The sequence below is a fragment of the Natator depressus genome, chromosome 1 (assembly GCF_965152275.1).
Source record: "Natator depressus isolate rNatDep1 chromosome 1, rNatDep2.hap1, whole genome shotgun sequence".
NCBI classification, from domain to species: Eukaryota; Metazoa; Chordata; order Testudines; family Cheloniidae; genus Natator; species Natator depressus.
In genome coordinates, this window is record NC_134234.1 from 75088642 (window position 1) to 75115634 (window position 26993).

The following is a 26993-nucleotide window of genomic DNA, read 5'->3' on the forward strand; positions in this document are numbered from 1 at the left end:
AGGTGAGAGGCCCAAGTACAGGTCCCTGCTCCATATCAGGCAGAGAGAGGATTTGAATTCAGGTCTTCCACAAGCTGAATGAGTGCTCTAACCACGGGGTATAGGCTATTAGTGGAGGGAGAAAGGCATAACTGCCACTGTCATCTTCGGTGTGAGTTTAAGCTTGCTCAAACCATGCCTACCAGATTAGGCCTTGAAGGCAAGACAGGTAGGGGAATGTCTAGTTTGTGCACTGTGTTGGGGCTTAGGCATAAATGTAAATCAAGCACCAACCTCCTGGGTAAAGTCAGGACTTAGGCAGTTGCATACGTGGCTAGCAAGTGAAATGTAGGCACCTTGGAGACTAACTGTGGAAACTATAAGGGACTATAGGTGCCTACAGGGTTAGTCAGCAGCTGAACAGGGGTTTTGTGAAAGCCAATGGCTCCCAAATGTTGGATTTAGGAAGCTACATCCTCCTTGTGAATCCCATCATTATTGTAAGTAATCATTCTTAGGATAGTCTAGTCTAGCTGAATGGAGAATAGTCATCTAGAGATGATAAACAAAGGAATTATCACAAAACTATCTGTAAAAATTTGAATTCCACTCCTTGAACTGTTTGTTTGTAAACTATCAGAAAATTAAACAAAACATTTACCAGTTATGAATTGCTATTTTCGTAATAACTAATTCATATGCCACTTTACAAAAAAACAAACAAACAAACAAAAAAGAATGCATTACCTGTGGTGGAAGCAGAGGTAATCTGATATAGGCAAGCAGCATACTGAGGTCACTACATCTCCTCGCCATGTCATATTTAACCCACATCATTAAGGCATGGAAAATAGTCTCTTCATCAGGAACATTCACGTCATCACTGGCAAGAAGTTTATGTAGTTCCTCAGCCGGCAGTAGTAAAAACTCTTGATTTCTAATAACTTCCATTATGTTATCCTATGTAGAGAGAAGTATTTCAGAGTAAGTCCTACTGGAAAATTAATGCAGCTGCTAAAGCCACAAAAAACAACAACAGGATTAGTCAATGACCTTCACACTTATCCTAACATGATCCTCGAGAAAAAAACAGGATGTTAGGATGAAACAGCTATACTTGTAAAACTCAGGATACAAAGGGAGGGTTACAATATGGAACTTTGTTATGAAGACGGAATGCAATAAACAACCTGAAATAGGGGAACAACGATAAATGGAAAAGTAAATCATCATCTGAGAATTAGTGAAGATCAGTGTGTCTGTTTAGATATGTATATGGGACCCATCATTGTAGTAACAGAGCACATCAAATATAGAAAGAAAGAAAAAAAAACACATCTTTCTCTATTTTTTTCTTCCCAGTCTGCTGGGGAAATAGCTTAATTAGCTCAGGATTGTGTTACTTATTTATATTCATGAGTGTGAGTGAGTGGGTGATGTTTTACTGTGTGAAGAAACTAGGGAAAAGGTACAGCAAGGAACTGAGGTTTGCAGTTATTTCTTGATTCTAGTGGGAACGTACTGTAGCAAACCAAGTCAGTGCCAAGAACAGTATATAGTAATTTTAAAAAGTTATAATAAAATCAAAAGTCTCATAATAAAAACGTTTATAATGACAAAGAAATAATCAGAAAATGATTTTAGTTGGCTGAATCCGGAAGGTTTGATTGTGCCCTCTCACAAGAAAACTCACAGGAAAAGTGCATGGAAGGAGGATTACTTATGCAAGGGTTCCTCAGCAGAGATTCCTCCAATTTTGTCCACTGAGGCAGAGTTTGCTCATTCAGAAAGAATTGAAAATTTTCTTACAAAATTCTTGAGATTCACAAAGATTTGGAGGGTTATGTTGGAGGCACAGGGCCTTCTCATTGGTGAAAGACTTACCTAGATATGAAAGGGGATGGGAAGCCAATGAAAAGGTTTAAAGAGGGGAGTGAGATAGTCCAGTAGCGAGAAAGGATTGTGATTCTGGATACACCTAAAGTGAGATGAGGGGCAGGGCAGAAAAGAGAAGGAGACGAGAAATGACAAAGGTACAGACAAGAAATTTAAGAGGAAATAGGAAAAGAGATAGGCACCCAATGGGATGAGAAGTAATTCTGTCTCCATATCCATTCAGTTCTTGGGCTACATTTACACCAGGAGATGGGAGTGTAATTCACATTTTGAGTAGACTTCCTTATGTTAGCTCTTATAGAGGTAGTGGCGGTAGCATGGGAAGTGGAAAGCGGCAGCATGGGCTAGCTGTCACAAATACATACCCACAGGGTCCAGGTTGGTTTGAACTCAGGGCAGCTAGCCCATGTCGCTGTTCACCACTGCCAGTGCTACCACAAGTACACTATTTTTAGTCTGCTAGCTCAATGAGAGTGAGCGCAAGTATGTCTACTCAAGCTGGGAATCACAGCCCTAGCTCCAAGGGTAGACATAGCCTCAGACTATCAATGTAGTTTCAAGTTAGCACCAGTTACAGTGGTTTGTTTTTGGGGAGACATGGACAACTGTCCACTAAGAATGGAAACCACCAACTTATTTTATATAAGGTACCAAATCATAATGACTTTGAGTCATCGAGGACTTAGATATGACAAAATGATGAAAGGCTCTGCATTCCATTACTGTACCCTTGAGTCAGAGGCCCCAGGTATATTGAACATATTCTATAATGTGTATGTATACACACACGCGCGCGCACGGTGTATATGTATGTACCTGAGAAAGAAACTGAAAAAGACAGAGTGGCTGTGTGTGTGTGTATAATATAACCCCCCCCCCCACACACACAGAGTTTATAAAGTAGATCTGATGCTTGTAGTAGCGATTGTGAAATACTTTCCATTATAAACCCTTGTTTTTAATTATTTAAAACTTGTAAATATCTGCCTGTGTGTCTATACACACACACACACACACACAAAGAGTTGCACTTTTATTAACATTATCCATATTAACTGCTTTATTTACTAGCCATAATAACTGCTGATTAGAACAAAGAACATCAACATTTAAAAACCTATCCTGAAGTACCTACAGAACCTATAAATTTGAGTCATTGCAGGGATTTAAGTCTTTAACTCCCATTAAAGAAAATTTAAGTTTAATAGCTAAGATCCTGTATAGTGATTTAAAAATGTTAAGGAAAAAAGTTCTCAGGCATTTAAGCACAAGTTGGCTTTATTTTTATTTTTTTTAATTACATAATAAAACTTGGAAAAAGAATATTTTCTCACCAAAATGATTCATAAGTCAAGCTTAACTACAGTTTAGTTAAATTTAATCTAAACCCTACTATGAAGAAAATTTGCTAATAAGAACCAACATAAAAAAAACTTTGTAATAATGTATGCACCCAATATCCTCACATTATTTAACTGACAGAGGTGGTAGAACAACCCTTCATGAATTCATAAATTTTGAATGTCCTTGGAGAACATTTGTTTACAACTGAATATCTTTATCAAATAGTTAAGTTATTTGCTGGCTAGTATTCCAAAAATTAGAAAAATACTCTGAATTCAGAACACTTTTAGCCTCAATTTATTTTTCATATTTATTTATTTTGTATTTTGCATACTTAATAATTACTCACTCCCTGGTACAAGTATTTGGTTTGAGTTCTACCAATTACAAGATCCTACCCTCAATGTAATGTAAATAACAATAATAATTAATAATCTAGCAATACCAGAAATGTAACTATTATTTCTCTAGGATTTCAAGTGAAGAGGGCAAACACTAGTCAGACCCATGGACATTAAGGCCAGAAAGGACCATCATAATCATCCAGTCTGACCTCCTGCACATCACAGGACACAGAACCTCCCCCACCCCATCCTATAACAGACTCATCACCGCTGGCTGAGCTACTGAAGTCAAATCATGATTTAAAGACTTCAAGTTACAGATAATCCACCATTTACTCTAGTTTAAACCAGCAATCACCCTATGCTGCAGAGGAAGGTGAAACCTTTCCCCTCTCCATCCCCTTGGGTCTCTGCCAATCTGGGGGAAAATTCCTTCCCAATCCCAAATATGGTGATCAGTTGAACCCTGAACATAATGGCAAGACCCACCAGCCTGGGAAAGAATCTCTTTAGTAATTCAGCTCTCCCCATCTAGTGCCCCATCTCCAGCCATTGGGATATTTGCTATTAGCAGTGGTTAGGATATAGATATTCAGGTCTGTCTGTAAAGGCCTATACTCTAAGAATTTAGGTGTATTCTTATCACTTGGCTAGTTAGAGAGAGATAAAAGAAAGAATCAAAATCACTGTCTGCCGGTGTAAGGGCCTTCTCTTACTGTGATAGTCTGAGGCCCTGTTCTTAGGCTAAGGCCTTTGGCTAAGCAACAGGCAGCCATAAACTGGGAAGCGACCGGTCACATCCTCACATTCTAAACTAGTCACATTGAAAGAAGGTGCTATTGGGCTGTTAGGAATACAATCCTGTCCTGATAGTGCCTATCACCTCCAGAGAAAGGGAAGTGCATAGAAAATGTAAGAGGAAACTTAGTTTGATAGCATCCTGTCTGGCAAGAACTCACTTATCAATAGCTGGGATGTGAAATCCTCACTTCTGTATTGTTTTGTCATTATAGTTCCCACTTTGCTATTGTTTGTCTGTATAATCTCTGTCTAGTTCTGTGATTGTTCCTGTCTGCTGTATAATTAATTTTGCTGGGTGTAAACTAATTAAGGTGGTGGGATATAATTGGTTACATAATCATGTTACAATATGTTAGGATTGGTTAGTTAAATTTCAGGAAAATGATTGGTTAAGGTATAGCTAAGCAGAACTCAAGTTTTACTATATAGTCTGTAGTCAATCAGGAAGTGGGTGGGTGTGGGGGTGGATGTATGGGTGGGGGAAAATGGGAAGAGGGAATGGGGGTAAGGAAATTGGAATCATGTTTGGCTAAGGGCAGGAATGGGAACAAGGACACAGGTGTAAGGCTCTGTGGTGTCAGAGCTGGGAAGGAGGATACTAAGGAAGGAAACTGGAATCATGCTTGCTGGAAGTTCACCCCAATAAACATCAAATTGTTTGCACCTTTGGACTTCGGATATTGTTGCTCTCTGTTCATGCGAGAAGGACCAGGGAAGTAAGTGGGTGAAGGAATAAGCCCCCTAACAGCAGTCACAGATGGGCCACATGCCATTGTAGGCAGTCTAATCATACCTTCACCTCCATAAACTTAAGTAGCTCAGTCTTGAAGCCAGTTATGATTTTGCCCCCACTGCTCCCCTTGGAAGGCTGTTCCAGAATTTCACTCCTCTGGTGGTTAGAATTTCAAGCCTAAACTTGTTTCTGGCCAGTTTATATCCATTTGTTCTTGTGTCAATATTGGTGTTTAACTTAAATAACTCCTCTGCCTCTCTAATATTTATTTCTCTGATGTATTTATAGTGAGCAATCATATCTCCCCTCCACCTTCATTTGGTTAGGCTAAACAAGCCAAGCTTCTTGAGTATCCACTTACAAGATAGGTTTTCCATTCCTCTAATTATTCTAATAAGTCCTTCTTTGCACCTGTTCCAGTTTGAATTAATCTTTCTTAACCACGGCAGACCAGAATTGCGCACAGTATTCCAGATGAGGTCTCACCATTGCCTTGTAAAATGGCAACAACACTTCCCTATCTCTGCTGATATTACCTTGGCTGATGAAACCTAGGATTGCATTAGCCTTTTTCACTACTGCATCACTCTGGTGGCTCATAGTCATCCTGTGATCAACCAATATACCCAGGTCTTTCTCCTCCTTGGTTGCTTTCAACTGATACATCCCCAGATAAAAGCAAGAATTCTTTGTAGTTAGTCCCTAAGTGCATGACCTTGCACTCTGCACTATTAACATTTCATCTCATTTATATTACTCCAGTTTTCAAAATGCTACAGATCTTCTTGTATGATATTCCAGTCCTCCTCCGTTTTGGCAATCCCTCCCAATTTTGTGTCATCCACAAATTTTATTAGCAGATTCCCATTTTTTATGCCAATGTCATGAATGAAAATGTTAAGATTGGTCTGAAGATCAATGTATGTCATTAACTACTTTCTCTTTAAAAAAATGTCTTCCAAGGCCTTGCATACAGCTGAGTTCAAACTAACTAGTCACTTTCCCTCTCTGGTACTACTCCAATACAGCCTAATTTTAACCATCTGTTTTAACCATCATTCGTTTGCATTAAGATTATGTTTTAAACACTTGGTTTGTCGTTTAATAACTTTGTTATAAAAAGACCTATGAAGGAAACCAATGGTGAACTAGGGAATATTCAATAATGATAACCCCACATACACATTATAGGCCTGATCCATAGCCCGTTGAAATAAGAACTGAGAACTAGATCAGGCCCTTGTGTGACCATACACCATCATCACCTAGGAGGAGTTTGACTGAAAGTGTATTGGATTGTGGAATTTATAATCTGTGGGTGGAAACAGTCCTCTTTTCTGATCATAAGACTGCATAACTCTTAACCATACAGTTTTCTGCTTTAAGGTTTTATCAAAGGGAGACTTTGAGTGCTGGCAAAAGTTTGATAAACATCTCTGGAAAATGAGCATCAGAAATCATAAAAATATACATTGCAAAATGATACTGTGTATATTTCTCTGAAGAAAAGATTATGGCACATTATGGTACAATAACATAGAATATCAGGGCTGGAAGGGACCTCAGGAAGTCATCTAGTCCAACCCCCGCTCAAAGCAGGACCCATCCCCAACTAAATCATCGCAGCCAGGGTTTTGTCAAGCCTGACCTTAAAAACCTCTAAGGAAGGAGATTCCACCACCTCCCTAGGTAACCCATTCCAGTGCTTTACCACCCCTCCTAGTGAAAAAGTTTTTCCTAATGTCCAACCTAAACCTTCCCCACTGCAACTTGAGACCATTACTCCTTGTTCTGTTACTGTTCAGAGTTGAAAATACTGTTTGCAATGGGAAACATACATTTTGGTACATATTAAAGATATATTTCGCACACCCAGACTCACTCTGTCTTTTTCCACACTGCTAAAAATTCTCACCCAAGTCTCTCTCATCTCATGACTTGACTATTGCAACCTGCATGGCCTTCCCAACACCCATTTCTTTCCCTCTAGTCTATTTAATTTGAAGCTGCTAACTTAACCTTCATTGTTTGTTGATTTTATAATGGAGATAGTATGATTCCCTTCTTCCCCTCTTACACTAGAAGACATGAGTTGGTTTTGCTCAATATTTTTAAAGTGGGACGAAGGCAGGGGGAAATCACCTTTACGCTAAGACTAAACATGGAAAACATCTGTCCAAGAAGTGAATGTTTTGTAAAGTTATGGTCTAAAAAGACGGCTTCACACTGAAATAGTTCTATAACCTTAAGTATCTTTGCTATTAATCAGTGTAGATATATGATCATTCAGCACTTAACTGACATTCAGATCAAAACTCTGTGTTTGTCAGCATTCACTCCGTTCTATTCTAGTGTACTCTATACAGGTTCTAATCCCACTCTTATAACTGTAGTGTATGAGTGCCTTCAGGGAATGTGACTAATATCTGTCACCTGTGGTTCAATCTTAGGGTGACCAGACAGCAGATGTGAAAGATTGGGACAGCGGGTGGAGGGGGGGGGTAATAGGAGCCTATATAAGAAAAGGACCCAAAAATCGGGACTGTCTATAAAATCGGGACATCTGGTCACCCTATTCATTCTCTCACTCATCTTCTCCCCAGGGGGAAACTGCATGTGTAGTAGAGTGTTTTGGTTCAGTAGGGTTGTGGTTTGGTGTTTTTTTGTTTTGTTTTGTGTAGACATGTATTTATCTTTGAGAAGCTGAGGTCAAATAAATGTGCTTTCCACTTGGTGTGAAAGGTAGTGAAGTCTGTGTTCGTCCTTCGTTCCTGGGACAGTTTGTTCCACTGTCTTTGACCAGCCCCCAAGAAAGCACCAGAGTGAGGCAGAGCTTTCTTATCCTCTCTAGGTTCTGATACAGCAGCCACCACTGTGGTATCTGAACATCTTCATAGGAGAATTTGTCTATTTTAAAAACTTTTAACAGCATGCAAACTTTGAATCATTTTAATGAATATAAATTATTAGCAGAGACAAGTCATATGAGCAAAATGCAACTGTACCTAAAAGTGCTGAATTGTGGATATGACAGTAACCAAAATTAAGAATAAAAGAAAAAACTTACTCAGAATGTCACGGCTAAGGTAACCCACTGGATAAATTTCCTAGATCTGAAGAAGAACTCTGAAAGCTTCTCTCTTTCACATAAGTTGGTCCAATAAGAGATATTACCTAACACACCTTGTCTCTAATATCCTGGAACCAATGTGTCTACAACACTACATACTTTCCAGGGAAAGTTTCAATTTTTTGTTGACAAACTAAATGCCTGAAAACACAAATATTTTGACTAAATCTTAAAATATATCAATTTGGTAGTGATGCTCTGATGGCTCATGAGAGTAATAGTTTGGTTGTCTCATGCCCCCCTTCTTCTCTATGGGCTGGATTTGCCGGCTGCACTACATCTCCCAGAAGGCATCATGGTCAGAGTGCCAAAATGAACCACTTTTCCTCCAACAGGGGAAACTGGTACATCATGAGAGAGGTACACCAATCAGAGAGCCCAGCCTATAAAGGAAAATGGGAGCTTGAGCCACCTGAACTGCCACTCCATTAAGGCAAAGAGGCAGCATTTCCAAATCCAAGTATTTTCATATGGGGCTGAAATTTCTCTGTATTGACATTTCTGACAAATATAAAAAATTCCCGTGGAATTTTCTCCAATCAACTCTAAATTCCACTGCAGAGCCTCTATCCCATGGTCTTTGTGGGTATCTACTACAAAGAGACCACATAAATAATATGGTGTGTCAAGACCTTTAACTTCCGTTAACTGGTGTTTGAGAAAATTAACCAAAATTTGCAAACCTGGGTGCTTAAAACTATAGTTAGATGCTTAAGTAAAAGCGTCCAGATTTCCGAATGTGCTGAGATGTCCTAACTCCCATTTCCTACTGTGGGATTTGTGGGTATTCAGCCTGTCTTAAATTCTGGCCACTTTTATCTCAGTGCCTAAATATGGCTATAGAATCCTAGCTTTAGCCACCTAGGTTTGAAAAGTTTGGTCATTAGATTCACTAATTTGTTAACATTTCTATTAAACCCTGTGTTCTAATATCATTAGGGTTGCAGTTGCAACATGTCAGAGCAAATCAATCCTCAGTAAAGAAATGATAGTTAGAAAGGCATGCAGATTATCATATGCACATGAGGTAAATGTCCAGGATATCTGATTCATGATCCAGTGTGGAATTGTTACTTTCGTCCAATTATTAATATTTCTATTATATCTGTAATGTGAGGTTCTCAAAGGGCTTACCAAACATCAGTTAGTTAAGCTACACAACTTCCCTATCAGTTAGGTAAGGAATAGAAAAATCATATCATTCACCACTCCACACAGACATATCTGGGCATAATTCAGCAGCACACAGCAATTTTTAGTAAAAAAGGAACACTATGCACGTAGAGCAGGGGTGGGCAAACTTTTTAGCCTGAGAGCCACATCAGGGTTGCACAACTGTATGGAGGGCCGGGTAGGGAAGCCTGGCTCCTGCCCCCTATCTGCCCCCTCCTACTTCCTGCCCCCTGACTGCCCTCCTTAGAACCCCCAACCTATCCAACCCCCGCCCCCAGGACCCCACCCCCAAGGCCCCACACCTATCCACCCCCCCGTTCCCCATCCCCCGACTGCCCCACCCCCTATCCACACCCCCGCCCACTGACAGCTCCCCCGGGACTCCTCTGTCTACCCAACCCCCCCTGCTCACCATCCTCTGACCGCGCCCCCCAGAACCTCTGTCCCATCCAACCGCCCCCTGCTCCCTGTCCGCTGACTGCCCTCGGGACCCCCTGTGTTGTATCAGCCAGGCAAGGTACTAACAAGCTTCAGCAGGACTTTATTTTCAAAAAGTGGAAACCTCTTTACCAAGATGCTGCTGCACCCTCTGTAGCTTTCTCCCAGCCTCTCAACTCCTCCCCGCTCCTTCCTGTTTCCTGTCCTTTCAGACTCCCAACAGCCAGTGCTCCCAATTCTAATAATTACAAGCAACATCTAAACACCACATTCCCTCCTCTCTTAAGAAACTCTCCCAATTAAAGTCATTGTTTGTAGTCATTGTTTGGTTTGGACAATTCCTTGATGCATATTGTGTGCCAGGTGTATGAGTTTTGACTGTAATTCTTCTGGCACAAGGATCCAGTGTGTACCCCGTAGCACACAGCCATCGAGCAAAGAAAATTCATCCCGAACTCTAAAATAAGGCAGCAAAACTGGGTCAAGGTTTTTAGGGTGACTGGGCCATCTTTGTCAGGAATTCCTGTAGTTTTTGTTGAATTAGACACGCTGAAGAAGCAGCTTGAAATTGTTCTCTGCAGCGAGAGTGCTTATAATAAGCACAACTACTACATCCTCATCCTCTGGTGGACCATTGGTGAAGGCAAAGGCAGGCGAGAAAGGCAATCAGCTACCACATTTTGGTTTCCAGGCTTATATTCCAGTTCATAATTGAAAGAGTTGTCTTGCAGACCATCTAGCAATACAGTATCCTGCTCTTCCCATTCCTTTTGTGATGAGCAACATCAAAGGGCTGTGGTCTGTGTCCAACTTGAATGTGTGGCCCCACAGGTAAGTTCTCCATTTTCAGTAGCCCAGACACAAGCAAGCACTTCTTTTTCAACCGTAGAATATTTTCTCTCAGCATTACTTAGTGTCCTTGAAGCAAATGCAACACTCCTCTGTGTTGTCCTCATGCAGTTGTGTGAGAACAGCCCCAAGTCCATAATCAGAAGCATCAGTAGTTACAATTGTGGGCAATGCAGGACTGAATAGTGCAAGTACTGGACTATGTACAATCAAGTCTTTCACTGTTTCGAAACTAGCTTGTACATCTGTTGTCCACACTAAGGCTGAACTTATTAATTCTCGTAATGGTTCAATGACGGATGCATAATTGGGAATGAATTTTGCATACCAGGAGGTAAGACCCAAGAAGGAAAGTAAGGTTTGTAAATCTGTTGGAGGAGAAGCATTTGAATTTGCCAGGATATGATCTGGATCAGGTTTTAGTCCAGCCTGTGAAATTGTATGCCCCAGAAAGGAGGAGAGTTCACTTTGTCTAAATTTGCATTTGGACCTATTGAGCTGGAGGCCTGCTGTGCTGATGCAGTTTAGTACAGACTGCAGGTTATCGTCATGCTTTTCAGAAGTATTTCTAAACACGATAATATCATCCAGATAACACTGAACTCCATATTGATTCTTCAGAATCAATGACATTTTTTGAAAGGCACGTGGGGCAGATGCGAGACCTTATGAAACACGTTTAAAACGAAATAGTCCCTCATGTGTAATAAATGCTGTGAGGTCTCCGCTGTCTTCATGCAACATAATCTGGTGGTATGCGCTGTGCAAATCAAGAGTAGAAAATATCTTTGCTCCATGGAGTTCTGCAAATACTTCTTCTATGTGAGGAAGAGGATTGCTGTCAATCACAATAGCTTTATTTGGCTCCCTTAAGTCCACACAAAGGTGAATGCCTCCACCCTTCTTCTGTGTCACTACTATAGGTGAAACCCATTCCGAGGAGTCACTCTCTTCAATAATGTCCTTTTGAACAAGTTTTATAAGTTCCCCTGAAACAGCTTCCCTGACTGAAAATGGTAAGTGCCATAACTTCTGTCGTACAGGCATCACATTATTCTGCATTTTAACTTTATGCAGAAACCCATAAGCACAGCAGAGTTTCTCCTCAACTTGGTGTTGGGTCCCAGCTGAAACTGGTGTGTGTACCGCAAGAGTGCTTTGCTGAGGAAGATAAATTTGTCCATTAGCTACCCTGAGATTTAAAGCAGCCAATAAATCTCTGCCAAGGATAGGAGTGCCTTTGTGGGCAATGTAGACCTCTGCAGTTACACAGCAATCACCAAAAGTAACTATTACTGTCAGGCAGCCATGTACTGGAATATGGTTTTTCAAATAGCACACCAAGTGAAGTTTGGGTTCAGTAAGAGGCACACCTTTAAAGTAATGCAGATAAATGGAATCAGGTAGTATAGATACTGCTCAGCCAGTGTCCAACATTAGCTGAATAGAGAGTGTGGTTTGCCTGAGGGAATGGCAGAAATGTTTACAGTGCACTTTATCTGTTCTGGAATATGTGCAGTAGTGATTTTGTCCATGCTCAGCACAGTAACATCTGGTATTGTAACTGCATGCACCTGTTGATTGGACTGGCTACTGTGACATACTTTAGCAAAATGTCCAATCTTTTTTTCAATGATTGCACTAAGCTACTTTTGCTGGACATCCTGTGTAGCTTGCAAGGTGTTGTGGGGATCCACAGTGAAAACGTGCTTTTACTTTATTTTGAATTTGCTGATTCAGTGGTTTTTCATTAGTTTTCCTCTTGCAATTGTGTCTGCAGTGGCGGTGAACTTTTCTGCAAAGGAGTCACAGCCTAGACTGTGCCTCCTGTATCCATGCTCATTATTTTGGCTTCCGCTGTAGCTGACTCAATCTGAGTAGCAATGGTTATTGCTTTTCCTAGTGTAAGTTGTGGTTCTAGAAGTAAGTGTTCTCTTACATGAAGCATGGTTGTTTTCTCAGTGAGCTGGTCTCTAATCATCTCATCTGCCACATTCCCAAAAATCACAAATTACAATCAGACTCCTCAGGGAAGCAATATACTGCATTATAGTTTCCCCTAGTTTCTGCTCACGCTGGCGAAATCTGTAGCATTTAGCTACTACATTCACTTTTGGCACAAAAAAATTCTTTAATGCAGTGAGTGCAGTCTCATATTTATCATCTGCAAGGGGAAAAGTGTAAACTATATGCTGCCCTTCTGCTCCAAGGCAGTGGATTAGCAGAGCATGCTTTCTTACTTCAGAAATCTCTGTAGCACTGATTGCAAGTAGATAAGTCTCAAACATATGAATACAGGTAGTAAAAGCAACTGGAGGTTCACCTGGGCTTTGCAGAAAGGGTGCAGGTGGGTTCAGAGGCAGAAGATCCATCCTCATTGCCAAAATGTTGCATCAACCAGGCAAGGTACTAACAAGCTTCAAGAGGACTTTATATTCAAAGTGGAAACCTCTTTAGCAAGCTGCTGCTGCACCCTCTGTAGCTTTCTCCCAGCCTCTCAACTCCTCCCCCTCCTTCCTGTTTCCTGTCCTTTCAGACTCCCAACAGCCAGTGCTCCCAATTCTAATAATTACAAGCAACATCTAAACACCACACCCTGCCCCTTATCCACCCCCCCTCCCTGCTCCCTACCTCCTTACTATGCTGCTCAGAGCAGCAGGGGCTCACAGCCCTGCCACCAGGCTGGAGCCCATCGCGCTGCCCAGAGCACTGCCCGGCAGGAGTGGCGGGCCAGAGTGCTGGTGGCATGGCGCGCTAAGGCTGCGGGGAAGGGGGGGAAGCAGGAGAGGGGCTGGGGGCTAGCCTCCCTGGCCGGTCCTGTGGGCCGGATGTGGCCTGCGGGCTGTAGTTTGCCCATCTCTGACAGAGGGAGGCCTTATGTCTTGGAGGATAGAATTAGGGAGCTAAACAGATCATTAGGCTGAAAACAAAGTGTCTTAAATAAAGTAAGTAAATCAATCAGTCAGTGGACAGAATGTGTGAACCAGCTAAGACAAAAGGGAGAATACCCAGAGAACCATTTACTAAAAATGGACAAGATACTTTAGGAATGCAGAGATGAGGCAAAGAGTAAGTTGAACATGGACAATGCATGGACCGAGCATGCTGCACTGAGATTGGTTTCTGCAAAGTAACCAAAACAATTCCAAAATGTGTGATGTGCAATGTAATGTGTAAATGTATATAAAGGAAGAGGTTTTCTGTGTAAGTTTGGATGTATGGTATGCCCACCCCTATGCTTGAGTCTGGTCAATTCAGTGTAGCTTTGCTGTATGACAAATAAAGGAACCTGACTCATGAAATCTGGGAGTCAAACTGGATGAAATGTTCTCTCAGAAATGGACAAGGTATTCTGGATAAGCCAAGCAGGAAAGGTCTTGGAGAGAATCCCCACAGAATATGCAAAAACATAAGTTTTTTTTAAAAAAACTTCTTTATAAATAGCTAATCAATACTGTAATTAACATTATGTTCAAATAATAATTGGGAACTCTGCTACAACATTAGAGAAATTGTCTTCATATTCCTGTGCATTACATTCCTGTACATTAAAATTAAAAATAATTAGCCATTAAAATGAAAATGTATCTAACCATGAGGAATCATATTATAATATGGACTAATGCATGGTTCTATTGCGCACACTTCCCACGCTACAGAGATTTAAACATTTCTCCCCTTCTTCATTAATCACCTCTCTCAGAATATATAGACTGTATGCTTCAAAAGTGATAACTGTTTTTGTAGAGAATGTGTTTCAGTTAAGTTTTTATGAAAGGAGTAAAATGTTTAAAAAACTATGTTAATACATCAAGTCCTAGGGCTATTTGAACTTAAAACCAAATACTTTAAAATGATCACAGTAGAAATGTATGAAAGATTTAGCATTTATATTACATCTTGGTGTAGAAAAGCATACATGTTTACAATAAGGAAGCACTTGCAGAAAATACATTTCCAGTCATAAAGAGGATACATGCAGTACAGCAACAAAGCGGCACCATTTGCTCTTCCTTTTACACACACACACACACAGTAGAAACCCAGCCTACTTCCTAATGCACATGCAGTATACTGGAAGCCTTAATAAGTGTCCCAGTTAGAATGATTTTACTATGACTCTAGGAAACAGAGGCTGTATTTTAAATGAAAAAAAGGGTACACAAAAGAGAATCTAGGAGAAAAAAAATGTTTCCCTAATACAGAGGGACTTCAAAAAATGCAATTATTAATTAAAGTTTTGATAATTATTTCTTGTCAATATATAGACCTCAAGCACATTATTATACCCAGACTTATTTTAAGGACAATTTGCAATGATTTCTCTTTCTTGTTATGCAAATTTTAATTAAGAATAGTCCCCCATCTTCCCCCCAAAAATGACCTTCAGATTGGAGCAATCTTTTGCCATCAAAAGTCTTCTAAAAGATATAGTTTGTACAAAGACTTATTATACTCAACCATAGACTACTTTATCTCTTCCACCAAAATAAGTCCAGACATTGTAATGTCAGTTACCAGAAATGAGCTACTTCTATCAACTCCCTATGTGGATGGTTAAAATGCAAGTCACTGAAAAGCTGTCACATTAAACTATTATTCACTGATGAAACACTTAAAAACTGTTAAAAACGAATGCTGGAAATATATAAATGTACTACTATATGAAATCCGAAAGACAAATTCCACACTAAAGTGAGATTGCAAAACATTTGTCATAATGTACATTACATTGATTAATCTGACAGATACTCTTGTTTTATTCGTGTTTTGTAAATTGGATATTCTGAAGGAATGCACATTATGCTCTACTTTGTCCAAGGTGTTGCATGACAGTATCCAGTAATCTCATACTATCAACTGTAACATGCAATAATTTCTCAATGTCAATTTTTTGTTGGGGGGGGGGGAAGGGAACTCAAGCATTCTTATCTCGTTGTTTGTTCTTCATGACCTGCTCTTCCTCAAGGCCCCATCTCATGCTGACTCATTCTACTCACTCCCTTTAAAATCCATCAGTATACTGTAACTCCTTTATTAATGGCAAGGACTGTCTTAACGGCAAGGTGATGCAGCAGTCTTTTGACCCCAACTAGAATTGCTACAGCTACGCTGTCACTAGACCATTAGTCCCTGACATCACTTATTTACATTGCTGTAAATCAACAGAAGGATTTCTAGACTAATATTTGCTCCAGTAAAATTACACAAATTCTTTCCTCTTTTGTGCTTACAAACATTTTCAGTAACTTATAGAAGAAATAAACAGGCTACAAAAGAGTCAGGATGTGGACCAGAGAAGTCACTCTCTGCTGCAGTTGGCAGTTTATTTTAAAAGAATGTTCATGCTTCTCTTTTCTAAAGAATGAGAACACCTTGTGCTTGGAATTTGCAAGAATGTTATGGGGAAGCCCCAACACCGTTCAGGTTCACCTGCCACTGCTTTCTTCTCTCCACAATTTACAAGGTTAGTATGCTTTTTGCAGGAGTAGGGGGAATATTTCAACTCAGAAAGACAAATGAGATTCATTCAAAAATATTAATAGTTATTCAGCTGAGCTGCCTGTAGTGCTGCTGGAAGAAGTTCTAGAGGAAGCCAACAAAATATGTCAAATTATAATAGAAAGCTCTGCAAATAAAATCTTTTGTGCTGACTAGACAGTAGCAAACATCTCCAGTATACAATATTATTAATAAGGCTATCTAATTGGCCTGTAGCGCCAAATAAAGTAAATAAGTTCAATTTCCAGCTGTAGCCACTAACTACCCAGTCCAGCATGTGCTACAAGCCCTACCAATCCGCCACTCTCAGACTTTGCTTAGAGGGGGGAATGCCTCATGTTGTTGTGGAATGCTCCTTGTATCTGAGCAAGGATCAATGTTGATAAGCTCTGTTTCCTAATGAAGTTTCAGTCAGATCTAGGAAGATCACTGAAAAACAGAAGATGGGAGAACCATTGAGAACTAAAAGCAAAAGAACATCTCACAGCATATGACTTACATATTAAAATGTGTATGTCTGCAGAATGTTCTCATAGAAGAACAGAATGTTAGGAAGAGATGAGAACATTCAGGTGTAGTACAAACATTCAGGTGTGATACAGGTGTAGTACAAAATGGATCAATGATGTGCTAACTTTTGATAGTCATTGCTGAAGCCTCTGACTGAGCAATTACAGACTGGTAAGTCTAACGTCAGTATCGGGCAAATTAGTTGAAACAATAGTAAAGAATAAAATTATCAGACACATAGACAAACAAATTGTTGCACAAAAGTTGCACAAAATTGTTGCACATGGTTTCTGTAAAGGGAGATCATGTCTTACTAATCTATTAGAGTTCTTTGAGGGGGGGTCAAACAAACATGTGGACAAGGGGGATCCAGTGGACATAGTGTACTTAGATGTCCAGAAAGCCTTTGACAAGGTCCCTCACCAAAGGCTCTGATGTAAATTAAGTTGTCATGGGATAAGAGGGATAAGATCCTTTCATGGATTGAGAACTGGTTAAAAGACAGGGAACAAAGGGTAGAAATAAATGGTAACTTTTTAGAATGGAGAGGGGTAATCAGCGGTGTTCCCCAAGGGTCAGTCCTAGGACCAATCCTATTCAACGTATCCATAAATGATCTGGAGAAAGGGGTAAACAGTGAGGTGGCAAAGTTTGCAGATGATACTAAACTGCTCAAGATACTTAAGACCAAAGCAGACTGTGAAGAACTTCAAAAAGATCTCACAAAACTAAGTGATTGGGCAACAAAATGGCAAATGAAATTTAATGTGGATAAATGTAAAGTAATGCACATTGGAAAAAAATAACCCCAATTATACATACAATACTGGAGGCTAATTTAGCTACAGCTAATCAGGAGAAAGATCTTGGAGTCATCATGGATAGTTCTCTGAAGACGTCTATGCAGTGTGCAGTGGCAGTCAAAGAAGCAAATGGGATGTTAGGAATCATTAAAAAAGGGAAAGAGAATAAGATGGAGAATATTTTATTAACCCTTATATAAATCCATGGTACATGCATGTATTGAATACTGCGTACAGATGTGGTCCCTGCATCTCAAAAAAGATATACTGGCATTAGAAAAGGCTCATTAAAGGGCAACTAAAATGATTAGGGGTTTGGAACAGGTCCCATATGAGGAGATATTAAAGAGGCTAAGACTTTTCAGCTTGGAAAATAGGAGACTAAGGGAGGATACGATAGAGGTAAATAAAATCATGAGTGGTGTGAAGAAAGTGAATAAGGAAAAGTTATTTACTTGTTCCCATAATATAAGAACTAGGGAGCACAAAATGAAATTAATGGGCAGCAGATTTAAAACAAATAAAAGGAAGTTCTTCTTCACTCAGCGCACAGTCAACCTGTGGAACTCCTTGCCTGAGGAGGTTGTGAAGGCTAGGACTATAACAGGGTTTAAAAGAGAACGGGATAAATTAATGGCGGTTAAGTCCATTAATGGCTATTAGCCGGGATGGGTAAGGAATGGTGTCCCTAGCCTGTGTTTGTCAGAGGGTGGAGATGGATGGCAGGAGAGAGATCACTTGATCATTACCTGTTAGGTTCACTCCCTCTGGGGCGCCTGGCATTGGCCACTGTTGGTAGACAGGATACTGGGCTGGATGGACCTTTGGGCTGACCCAGTATGGCTGTTCTTATGTTCTTTACTAGAATTTCACACCTCTCTGGGATTTGTTTCAGAACGTTGGTATCAGGGTTCCCTCCCCACTCTGAACTCTAGGGTACAGACATGGGGACCCACGTGAAAGACCCCCTCAGCTTATTTCTACCAGATTAGGTTAAAAAACTCCCCAAGGCACAAATTCTCCCTTGCAACTTGGATTAGGTAACGCTGCCACCACCAAGTGATTTAGACAAACTCAGGGAAAGGACCACTTGGAGTTCCTACTCCCTGCTAATATCCCCCCCCCTTTCCTGGGGAGGCTTGAGAATAAACAAGATGAGCACAGACCAACCTTGGGGTTTTTTTAGGACACAAAAAAAACCCCAAATCAGATTCTAAAAGAAACAGAACTTTATTATAAAGAAAAAAGGTAAAGGAAGCACCTCTGTAAAATAAGAATGAAAGATAATCTTACAGGGCAATCAGATTCAAAAACAGAGGATTTCCCTCTGGGCCAAACTTTAAAGTTACAAAAAGAAAACCAGGAATACACCTTCCTCTTGGAACAGAGAAAAATCACAAGCCAAAACAAAAATAAGCTAACACATTCCCTTGCTAGTACTTACTGATTCTATTGGAGTTGGATTGCTTGCTTCCTTGATCTGTGTCCAGCAAGCACACAGAACAGACAGACCAAAGCCTTCCCCTGCCCCAATTTAAAGTATCTTGTCCCCTTATTGGTCCTTTTGGTCAGGTGCCAGCCAGGTTACCTGAGCTTCTTAACCCTTTACAGGTAAAAGGATTTTGTGCCTCTGACAAGGAGGGATTTTATAGTACTGTATACAGGAAGGTTGTTACTGTTCCATTTATATTTATGACAGTTGGTATCAAGACTCAAGACAACCCTACATTCGGTAACACATTGTCCTGTGAGTTATCTTCACAGGCCACATATAATTTGATTGTGGGCTGTGAGACAGTTTGTCTATACTGACCGTCCGCAGGCCCGGCCCCCTACAGCTCCCAGTGGCCGCCATTCACTGTTCCTGGCCAATGGGAGCTGCAGGGAGGGCGTGTCTGTGGACAGTTTACGTCAGCAAAATGTCTCACAACCCGCATTCAGATTAGCCTGATGGGTTGCCCACTGCTGCCCTAAATTCTCAATCTGAATATTTTCAATCCCTCCTGTTGGATTTTATATTGTCTCTGCTAATTAAAACTAAACTAAAATAAATAATTCCTTTGGCACTTCATACATTTCAAATGCATCACAGAATCAGTTTTTTTTTTCAAGTTGGTCCAGGTTTCTTCCCTCTTCGACATTCATATAAACTTGAATCTCTGGAACATGAATGTCATTTGCCCATAGATTAGGATTTGGCTGGGCCAACAGGGTGATAGGGCAACCAGGTTAGATTTGCCTGCTTGCTTACTCACTCTTACTCCCCTTCATAATGCACTCATTATTTTCATTCTTTTTCTGTTGTTTTATATGCTCTTATTTGATCTACTCTGTACTGTTCCTCCTTTTCCCCTGCTCTCCCTGCATTCAGTAAACATGGACAAAATGTCCAAATTTTGGGAGATTGCTGTATGAAGATTAAATCAGTGACTACCAGCAAGTTCTTTTCCGATTTGCTTTATTGCACATTTGCAAGGAAAATGAAAAAAAGTCCTTATTCTGTTTCTGTCTGAACATCTTCTGTTTGGTCATTTGCAGGGGAGAATTTGATTATTTTTGTACTAATGCAAACCAGCAATTAAAAGTGCACACACTGAGTACTGTAAGGTTATAAGGCAATTCACAGGATCAGTATTACTAAAATGGCTTCTTTATGCTTTTTGTGGCATGTAAAGGGGCTACATCAGGGCTCGACCCTCTCCAGGGCGGCAGGGAGCCACACCAGCTCGCTGCACACAGTTGACTTTGGGGAATTTGTCCGGCCACCAGAGTCTCCCTCGGCAGCCCTTGTGGTACTTGGAACAAGCACTGTAGGCCCGGGCCCTGAGTCAGGGTGGTGCCCCAAATAGTCAGTAGTTCAGGCCCTCAGGCAGGGGCTGAGCAACACAGCACTTGTGAATTAGCCCAGGCCTTCAAGGACCTGGAAGAGGGGGAGACTGCCACCCACGAGTTCAGTGGGAGGAGGGACGCAGGCCCACCCATTCCACTGCGTCCCAGCCCGGTGCCCTAGGCGTGGCAAACGACCCACTGCTGGGTCAGCAGGGATCCTGACGGCAACACGCTGACATGGGCTCTGGCAGAGTTACAGCCAGACTAGTGTCAGCTGTCCCCGGGCTGCTTCGTAACTCCCCTCCTTCTGGTACCTGGGTCAGGGCCGTGTTCTCCAGGGGGTCCAACGCCATGGGTTCCTGGGGGCAGAGGACAAGCGGCAGGCTGGGTAACTCCTCTGGACAGCTGGCGCAGGGCAGGTTCAGCAACTCCCCTGGATAGCTAGGGCAGGGCAGGGCAGGGCAGGGCAGGGCAGGGCAGGGCAGTCTTGGCATGGACCTAGGGCCACAGGGTTTTCCCAGTCATGGGCTGGGCTGGCTGCGACTGGCCTCCCCAGAAGCTGGTCCTCTAGTGAGCGCTGAGGGCCTGTTTTTATACTTCCGGGTTGTGCCTTTCTACTTCCAGGTCACTGCCTGCCCCTCTGAGGGGCGGGCTCAGAGCTTCCTGGCTCCGCCCACTCTGGTGTCTGGAGGGGCTCAATGCTCTTCCGGGCGGCAGGGAGCCACGCCGCCTCGCTTCATGGCAGCAAAATCATCAGTCAAATTATGAAATGTTTCTCCTTCAGTTGAAGTGAGGGGCCAAAAGTTTAGTCATGCAAAAATGTTCTGGAAATCAAATGAATTGATTACTGAGGCCAATTCAATGGCTTGTGTCTTTCTGCTACAGTTGAAGTGCCTGTCATCATACATACACTTAAAATCTTGTTCCGCTGGGGCTCAGTTCTACCCTGAATGCAGCACCAGAGATCAAGAGGAAAATCAATGATCCTTTGCTATCCCAGGTCTATTGGGATCAGTTTCAGCCCCTGTTACAGGTAAGAGCAGCTAGGGTATTACAGAGAGCAATCCCTGATGATGCTCTGTCTTGCATCAGTCATCAAACCACTCTGGAATAGCTGCAGGATGATGGAGGCACATTGCCTTCCCTTTCAGTCCCTGAAGTTGGACTCAGAGCTGGGGAAGGAATGAACTCCCTCCACTGAAGACAGTGGCCCCATGACCCCAGGCTGGGTCCTCCCTTTTCTGACATGATTAGCTAATAGAAGTGAGCAGGAAGTCCCAGTGGGCTGAATGGGAATTGTGTGGCAGCTCCTCATGTGACACAGACTGCAGCTATGAGCAGGAGGGGTCATGGTTAGCTAAGGGAAGAAGCTCTGAGGTGTGCAGAAAGACTAACAAGAAGCTGTGTGTGCTACTGCTGAGCCCCTTTCTTGCCAGGTCTCTTTCCTATTGCCCTTTTCCTGTGCCAGGCACAAATTCTTTCTAGGGTTGCCAACTTTCTAATTGCAAAAAACCAAAAACCCTTGCCCCGAGGCCCCACCCCTGCCCTGACCCTTTTCTGAGGCCCCACTCACTCCACCCCCCGCCTCCGTCACTCACTTTCCCTCACCCTAAATCACTTTCACTGGGCTGGGGCAGGAGGTTGGAGTGCTGGGGGGGGAGGTGAGGGCTCTGCCTGGTGTTGCAGGCTCCGGGGTGGGACTTGGGATGAGGGGTTTGGGTTGTGGGAGAGGGTGCGGAATGCAGGCTCTGGGAGGGAGTTTGGGTGCAGGAAGGGGTTCCAACATGGGACATGGGGTTGCCACGCAGGACCGGGTGAAGGCTCCGGCTGGAGATGCAGGGTGGGGACAGAGATGAAGGGTTTGGGGTGCAGGATGGGGCTCCGGGCTGGAGTCGAGGGGTTCAGAGTGCAGGAGGGGCTGGGGCAGGGAGTTGGGGTGTGGGAGGGGGCTTAGGGTGTGGGCCTCAGACGGTTTACCTGGGGAGGCTCCCGGAAGCAGCCGGTATGTCCGGCTCCTAGGTGCAGGGGCGGCCAAGCAGCTCTGTGTACTGCCTGCTCCTGCATGCACCACCCCTGCAGCTCCCATTGGCCGCAGTTCCTGGCCAATGGGACCTGCGGAGCCGATGCTGGGGTAGGGGCAGCGTGCAGACATGATGACATGAGCCGGACATGATGGCCGCTTCCGGGAGCTGCGTGGAGCCAGGGCAGGCAGAGAGCCTTCATTAGCCCTGCTGAGCTGCCAACCAGACTTTTAGTGGTCCAATCAGCAGGGTGCTGATCGTAGCTACCAGTATCCCTTTTTGACTGGGCATTCTGGTCAAAAAACGGACACCTGGTAACCCTAATTCTTTCTGGCAGGGGGTCCCACCATTGACCTATGGACTTTAATGGGATTACTCACAGTAGTAAGTACCACTTTTGGCAGTGAGTACTAGATGCAAAAGGGATTTAGGATCCTACCTGCCACTTTAGGCACTTAAATCCAAAAATTAGATCTTTAAAACCCCTGCTCAGCATAGCCATACAGGTGCATAAAGTCCCCATGGCACCTAAATGTATATAGGTGGGAACTGTGATGGGCTATACAAACCCCACACTAGACAACAAGGTATTAAGAGGCTGGTTTAGGCTCAGGCAGCTCCACCCTGCCACACCTGCAAGGCATGCACAGGCTGGACAAGGAGTTAAAAGTGAAGCAGATCAGTTCACTTGTGAGCAGACCAGGGAAGCGAACAGACAGTCAGCTCCTCAGGAAAGGGCTGACTGAAGGCAGGAGCTTCCCAGATGACCACTTCCTGACAGAAGGGTGGGCTAGATTCTGACACACCCTGAGCAGGAGTCATTTCCCTCTATTTCTCAGTTTATTTGTGTTAATTCCCCTTGCTATTTGTTCATGGACTACCCTGGAAGAGGAGAGACTTTAAAGTGACCTGGCTGGAGGGTCAAGTCACAGAGAGAGGCAGGTCACTGCAGAGGCATAGCAGCACAAGGAGGTGCCAGTGGTGAGTCCACTGCTTTGCAGCATGCACAAATCTGCTTAAAATCTCAAAGTCACCTAGCTCATGTCTAAGCCCCACTGGCATTCTCAAATGAGGTGTTCCCACACCTATCTCACCTGTGAGCCTGATCTGGCAGCTGTTCTCAAAGGCTGCCTCAGAGCATGCCTACCTGATGGAGCCCTGCACAAGATACACCTAAGGAAGAGAAGGTGTGGCACTGGCACCCTCCCTTCTACCCCATAGCTAAGCAGTTAGGGTATTCACCCGGAAGTTGGGAGATCCGGGTTCAAGTTCTTGCCCCAAATCAGCCAGAGCAGGGATTTGAACCTGGGTCTCCCTCCTCTTTGGTGAGTACCCTAATCAATGTACTATGTGAGGGAGGAACACCACTACCTCCATGTTTTTCTGCAAGAATGGGCAGATCTGATTGGGTGTCTAGATAGGCACCTTCCTCTGGCTCAGAGTTAGGTGCCCAAGTTCCTTTGAGAGGCAGATCTTAGAACCCACCCCTCTCCTTCACAGTTCCCATGGGCTAGTTTAGGTGGCTCCCCACTCAGCTTGCTGGCTTTTGTGAATCCCATTCTTAGGCACCTAAATCTTCCTATGCATTGAATAATGAGATTTGGCCCTTGGGGATGTTGAGCTTAACTCCCCCAGCTCTAGTGTCTGCAGATTTGGGCCCTGACTTTGTAAGTTTCCTGTTTGCAAGGAAACACAGAAACAAGGAAAAGAAAAAAATAAATTGAATAATCTACTTCCCCACACTCAAAAAAAAAAAAAAAAAAAAAAACCCAACCACACACACATTAAAAAAGAATGGTAGAAGGGTTTGGCATTGGTGTAATGCCTGAAACTATGTTTAAGTAATTAAGATATCCGGTTGAAAATGCCTCTTTAAGACTAAATTTTTCATGTCAATTGTAACAAAAAGATCTAAGATTTAAAGCACAACAGAAGTGCTAAGTCTAATTATAATACAGTTAAATATACTGATCTACATATTTGACCTAGTATCAATATGCACCTAATACTTCATTTGTACCAGTGTATTTGTACTTGTAAATGTTGTACTTACTTTTTATTGAATAACCTGTTTTGGAATTATCTTCCTCAAAAAGTTGCAGTAAAATTGTTCCACCAGGAATCTAGATAAACTCATAATAAACAGAACCTACAGTCTTTTTTTTCCACCGTAACAAACAAGAACACTAATCAACCTCCAGAAAGGTTCTATAAAGCAGATAGCACTAGCAAAACAAAACACATTAAATAAAAATGCATAAAAAGAAGCATAAAAGCAATATAACCTCTGCTCAATTTGAATATATTCATAAAAGTCTACAGTATTTCTTCATGCCAATTAACTGCCCTTATGTGCCAAATAACTTGACTGGTGCTTCCTCAGCACTTACTAGGCACATAGGGGCAGTTTATTATATGCTAAAAGGGAAAGGATCTTATTTCCCGAATAAAAGTATTTTTTTCCATGAAGAGATTTGTCTAGGAGATGATTAAAAGAGAATAGCAATTAAATCTCCCCCCCCCCGACCTCTATCTTCATTACTGCATGTATCATTTTGCAATAAATCCAACAATGTCTCTATGTTTTACTGACAGTGTCATTCTTATGAACAATGAATTAAAAACTGTTAAGTATGCTTCAGCTTCTCCCCAGCCCCCTGACACACAGGAAAATAAACATCTTTTAAAAAAAATGTATATCTTAGACTAAGCAGCAACAGACATAGATTTCCTGTGAGTTCGGGGATGTTTTTGTTCTCTCTCTTTTTTTTTAATTCCCTCTCCCACCAACATCTTTCTTCCTCACATTCACATAAGAAATGGTTCATCTTCATCATCAAACAGAAAAGACTTCAAGAGCATACCCTGTTCATCTCCTCCTCTAAAGTCACTGGAAGTTGTGGATAAAAGTCCTTGGCAGAATATGGCCTCAGGTGAATTACATTAGAGAGAAAACAAGTAAAACTGACTTCTAGTTCTAGTGCAAAACGATTACAAATGCCAAATAAAATTGATAATCCAGAGTTTAGAAGGGCAGCAAACCCATAGATAAGTATAATATGCAGAGCAATATTATTTAGAGACAAATTCTCCCTTCACATGTGCCCAATTGACACCCTGTTTATTTCAATGGAAGTTGCTCATACATTTTCACAGCAGAATTGAGCCCTCAATGTTTTACAAACATAAAGACTTCAGAAAAGGAAGTGAATTTTTGATCGGGGGAGGGAGGGGGTTGCCTTTTTGTTGCTGTTGTTGTTGTTGTTTGGGGCGGGGGCGGGGGGGGCAAAATGAAGGAAGTTGGGCCTAAAAGAAGTATATCCCTTACTCCTGAGAGTCACCAGGGGCTGAATTGTTCCCTGGGACATGTCAGAGTGGCCTCAGAGCTGCTTTAACTAACAGCAGTTTGTAACATCCCTTAAAGTACAGCTCTGTCAGTTGGAGTCACCAGAGTGCACTGAATTCTGGCTCTCTACCCCACTCCTGACCTCCTCCAGTGGGGGAACCAAAGAAGAGGTGGCCAGACTCCTGCCATGCCAGCCTCCTGCTAGGGGAATCCTCAGCTAGTGCTTTAAGAGATTCTGAGGATCTGCCCCTATAAATTTATATCTCTGCTAACCACTGATTGTTAATTGGAATATTTCAATGTCAGAGAACATAGGCTACAAAAATTGCATGTAGGTGAGTGTGTGTCTACAATGTACCCATCTACACATACACAGCTAATAATAGCCTTTGGACCTGGGATGCTACAACCTGGGAAACAATTAGTTACAATATTGTGCAATAGAAAAGCATACCACTAAATTACTGGTTGATATTATCTGAACTCTGGATTAATTTATTTAAAAATGTAAAAGAAAAAGCAGTCAGTCATTTTCAGTGCTACTAAACCCATGTTGCAATAGGTTCTGACTTGTTAGTCATTTAGCTCGCAGCCTGAAAAACACAAGTGTAGCTAGAACAAATATGGAGAGTGCAGTAAGAAATCTGTAAGAAAATATTTTGGGAAAATGGAGTGATGAATCTATTAAATTCTTCCTCACCTTTAGGAAGAACTGACTAGTCAGGAAAAGCAATTTCTTTACCCATCATCTGACAGTGATGACAGCACCACAAGGGTCTGTTTCCAGGGCAGATTTTCTCAGGTCAGCTGCAAACAACTTCTCTTTACTGACTTGCTCATAACTCTGTTCAAAGGGGTTGAAGGGTGAGATTGCTCTTTTATTAATATGAACAGTGCACAGCAGTTCACCTTGTGAACAATTATATTGCTGTCAGGCACAAAACATTGTTCTTAGAGCAATAAAAAAACCTGACGGATTTAGGCCTACTTGAGGTTTTGCAATAGACTATGTTAATCCATCACCACTGTGTGCACGATTCATTTTTGTGGAGCCATAGATCTACACAAATGCATTCTGCAAAAATACAGCTCTCCTTCAATTCCATTCATTAGTTAGCAAAGCACAAACACTCAGATTGAAATAAATTACATCAGTCAGCTAATTACTGTGAGTTATTATGAGATTTATATTAATACCACTGAACAGATTGTGTCCCCATATTCATGCATACAGGGAACAGGTCTCCCCAAAATCCATTAACATAATTCAAGGCCCTAAACAGACCACAACACCC

General features: G+C 42.1%; 1 protein-coding gene across 1 annotated transcript in view; it reads right to left on the reverse strand.

Annotated features, from left to right (window-relative positions):
* Positions 1–26993, reverse strand: part of KLHL1 (kelch like family member 1) — a 425450-nt gene that overhangs the window by 170842 nt on the left and 227615 nt on the right. The window contains exon 5 of the mRNA XM_074961818.1: positions 727–939. Within this exon, the coding sequence (XP_074817919.1) occupies positions 727–939 (213 nt within the window). The remainder of the gene's footprint in view (positions 1–726; positions 940–26993) is intronic.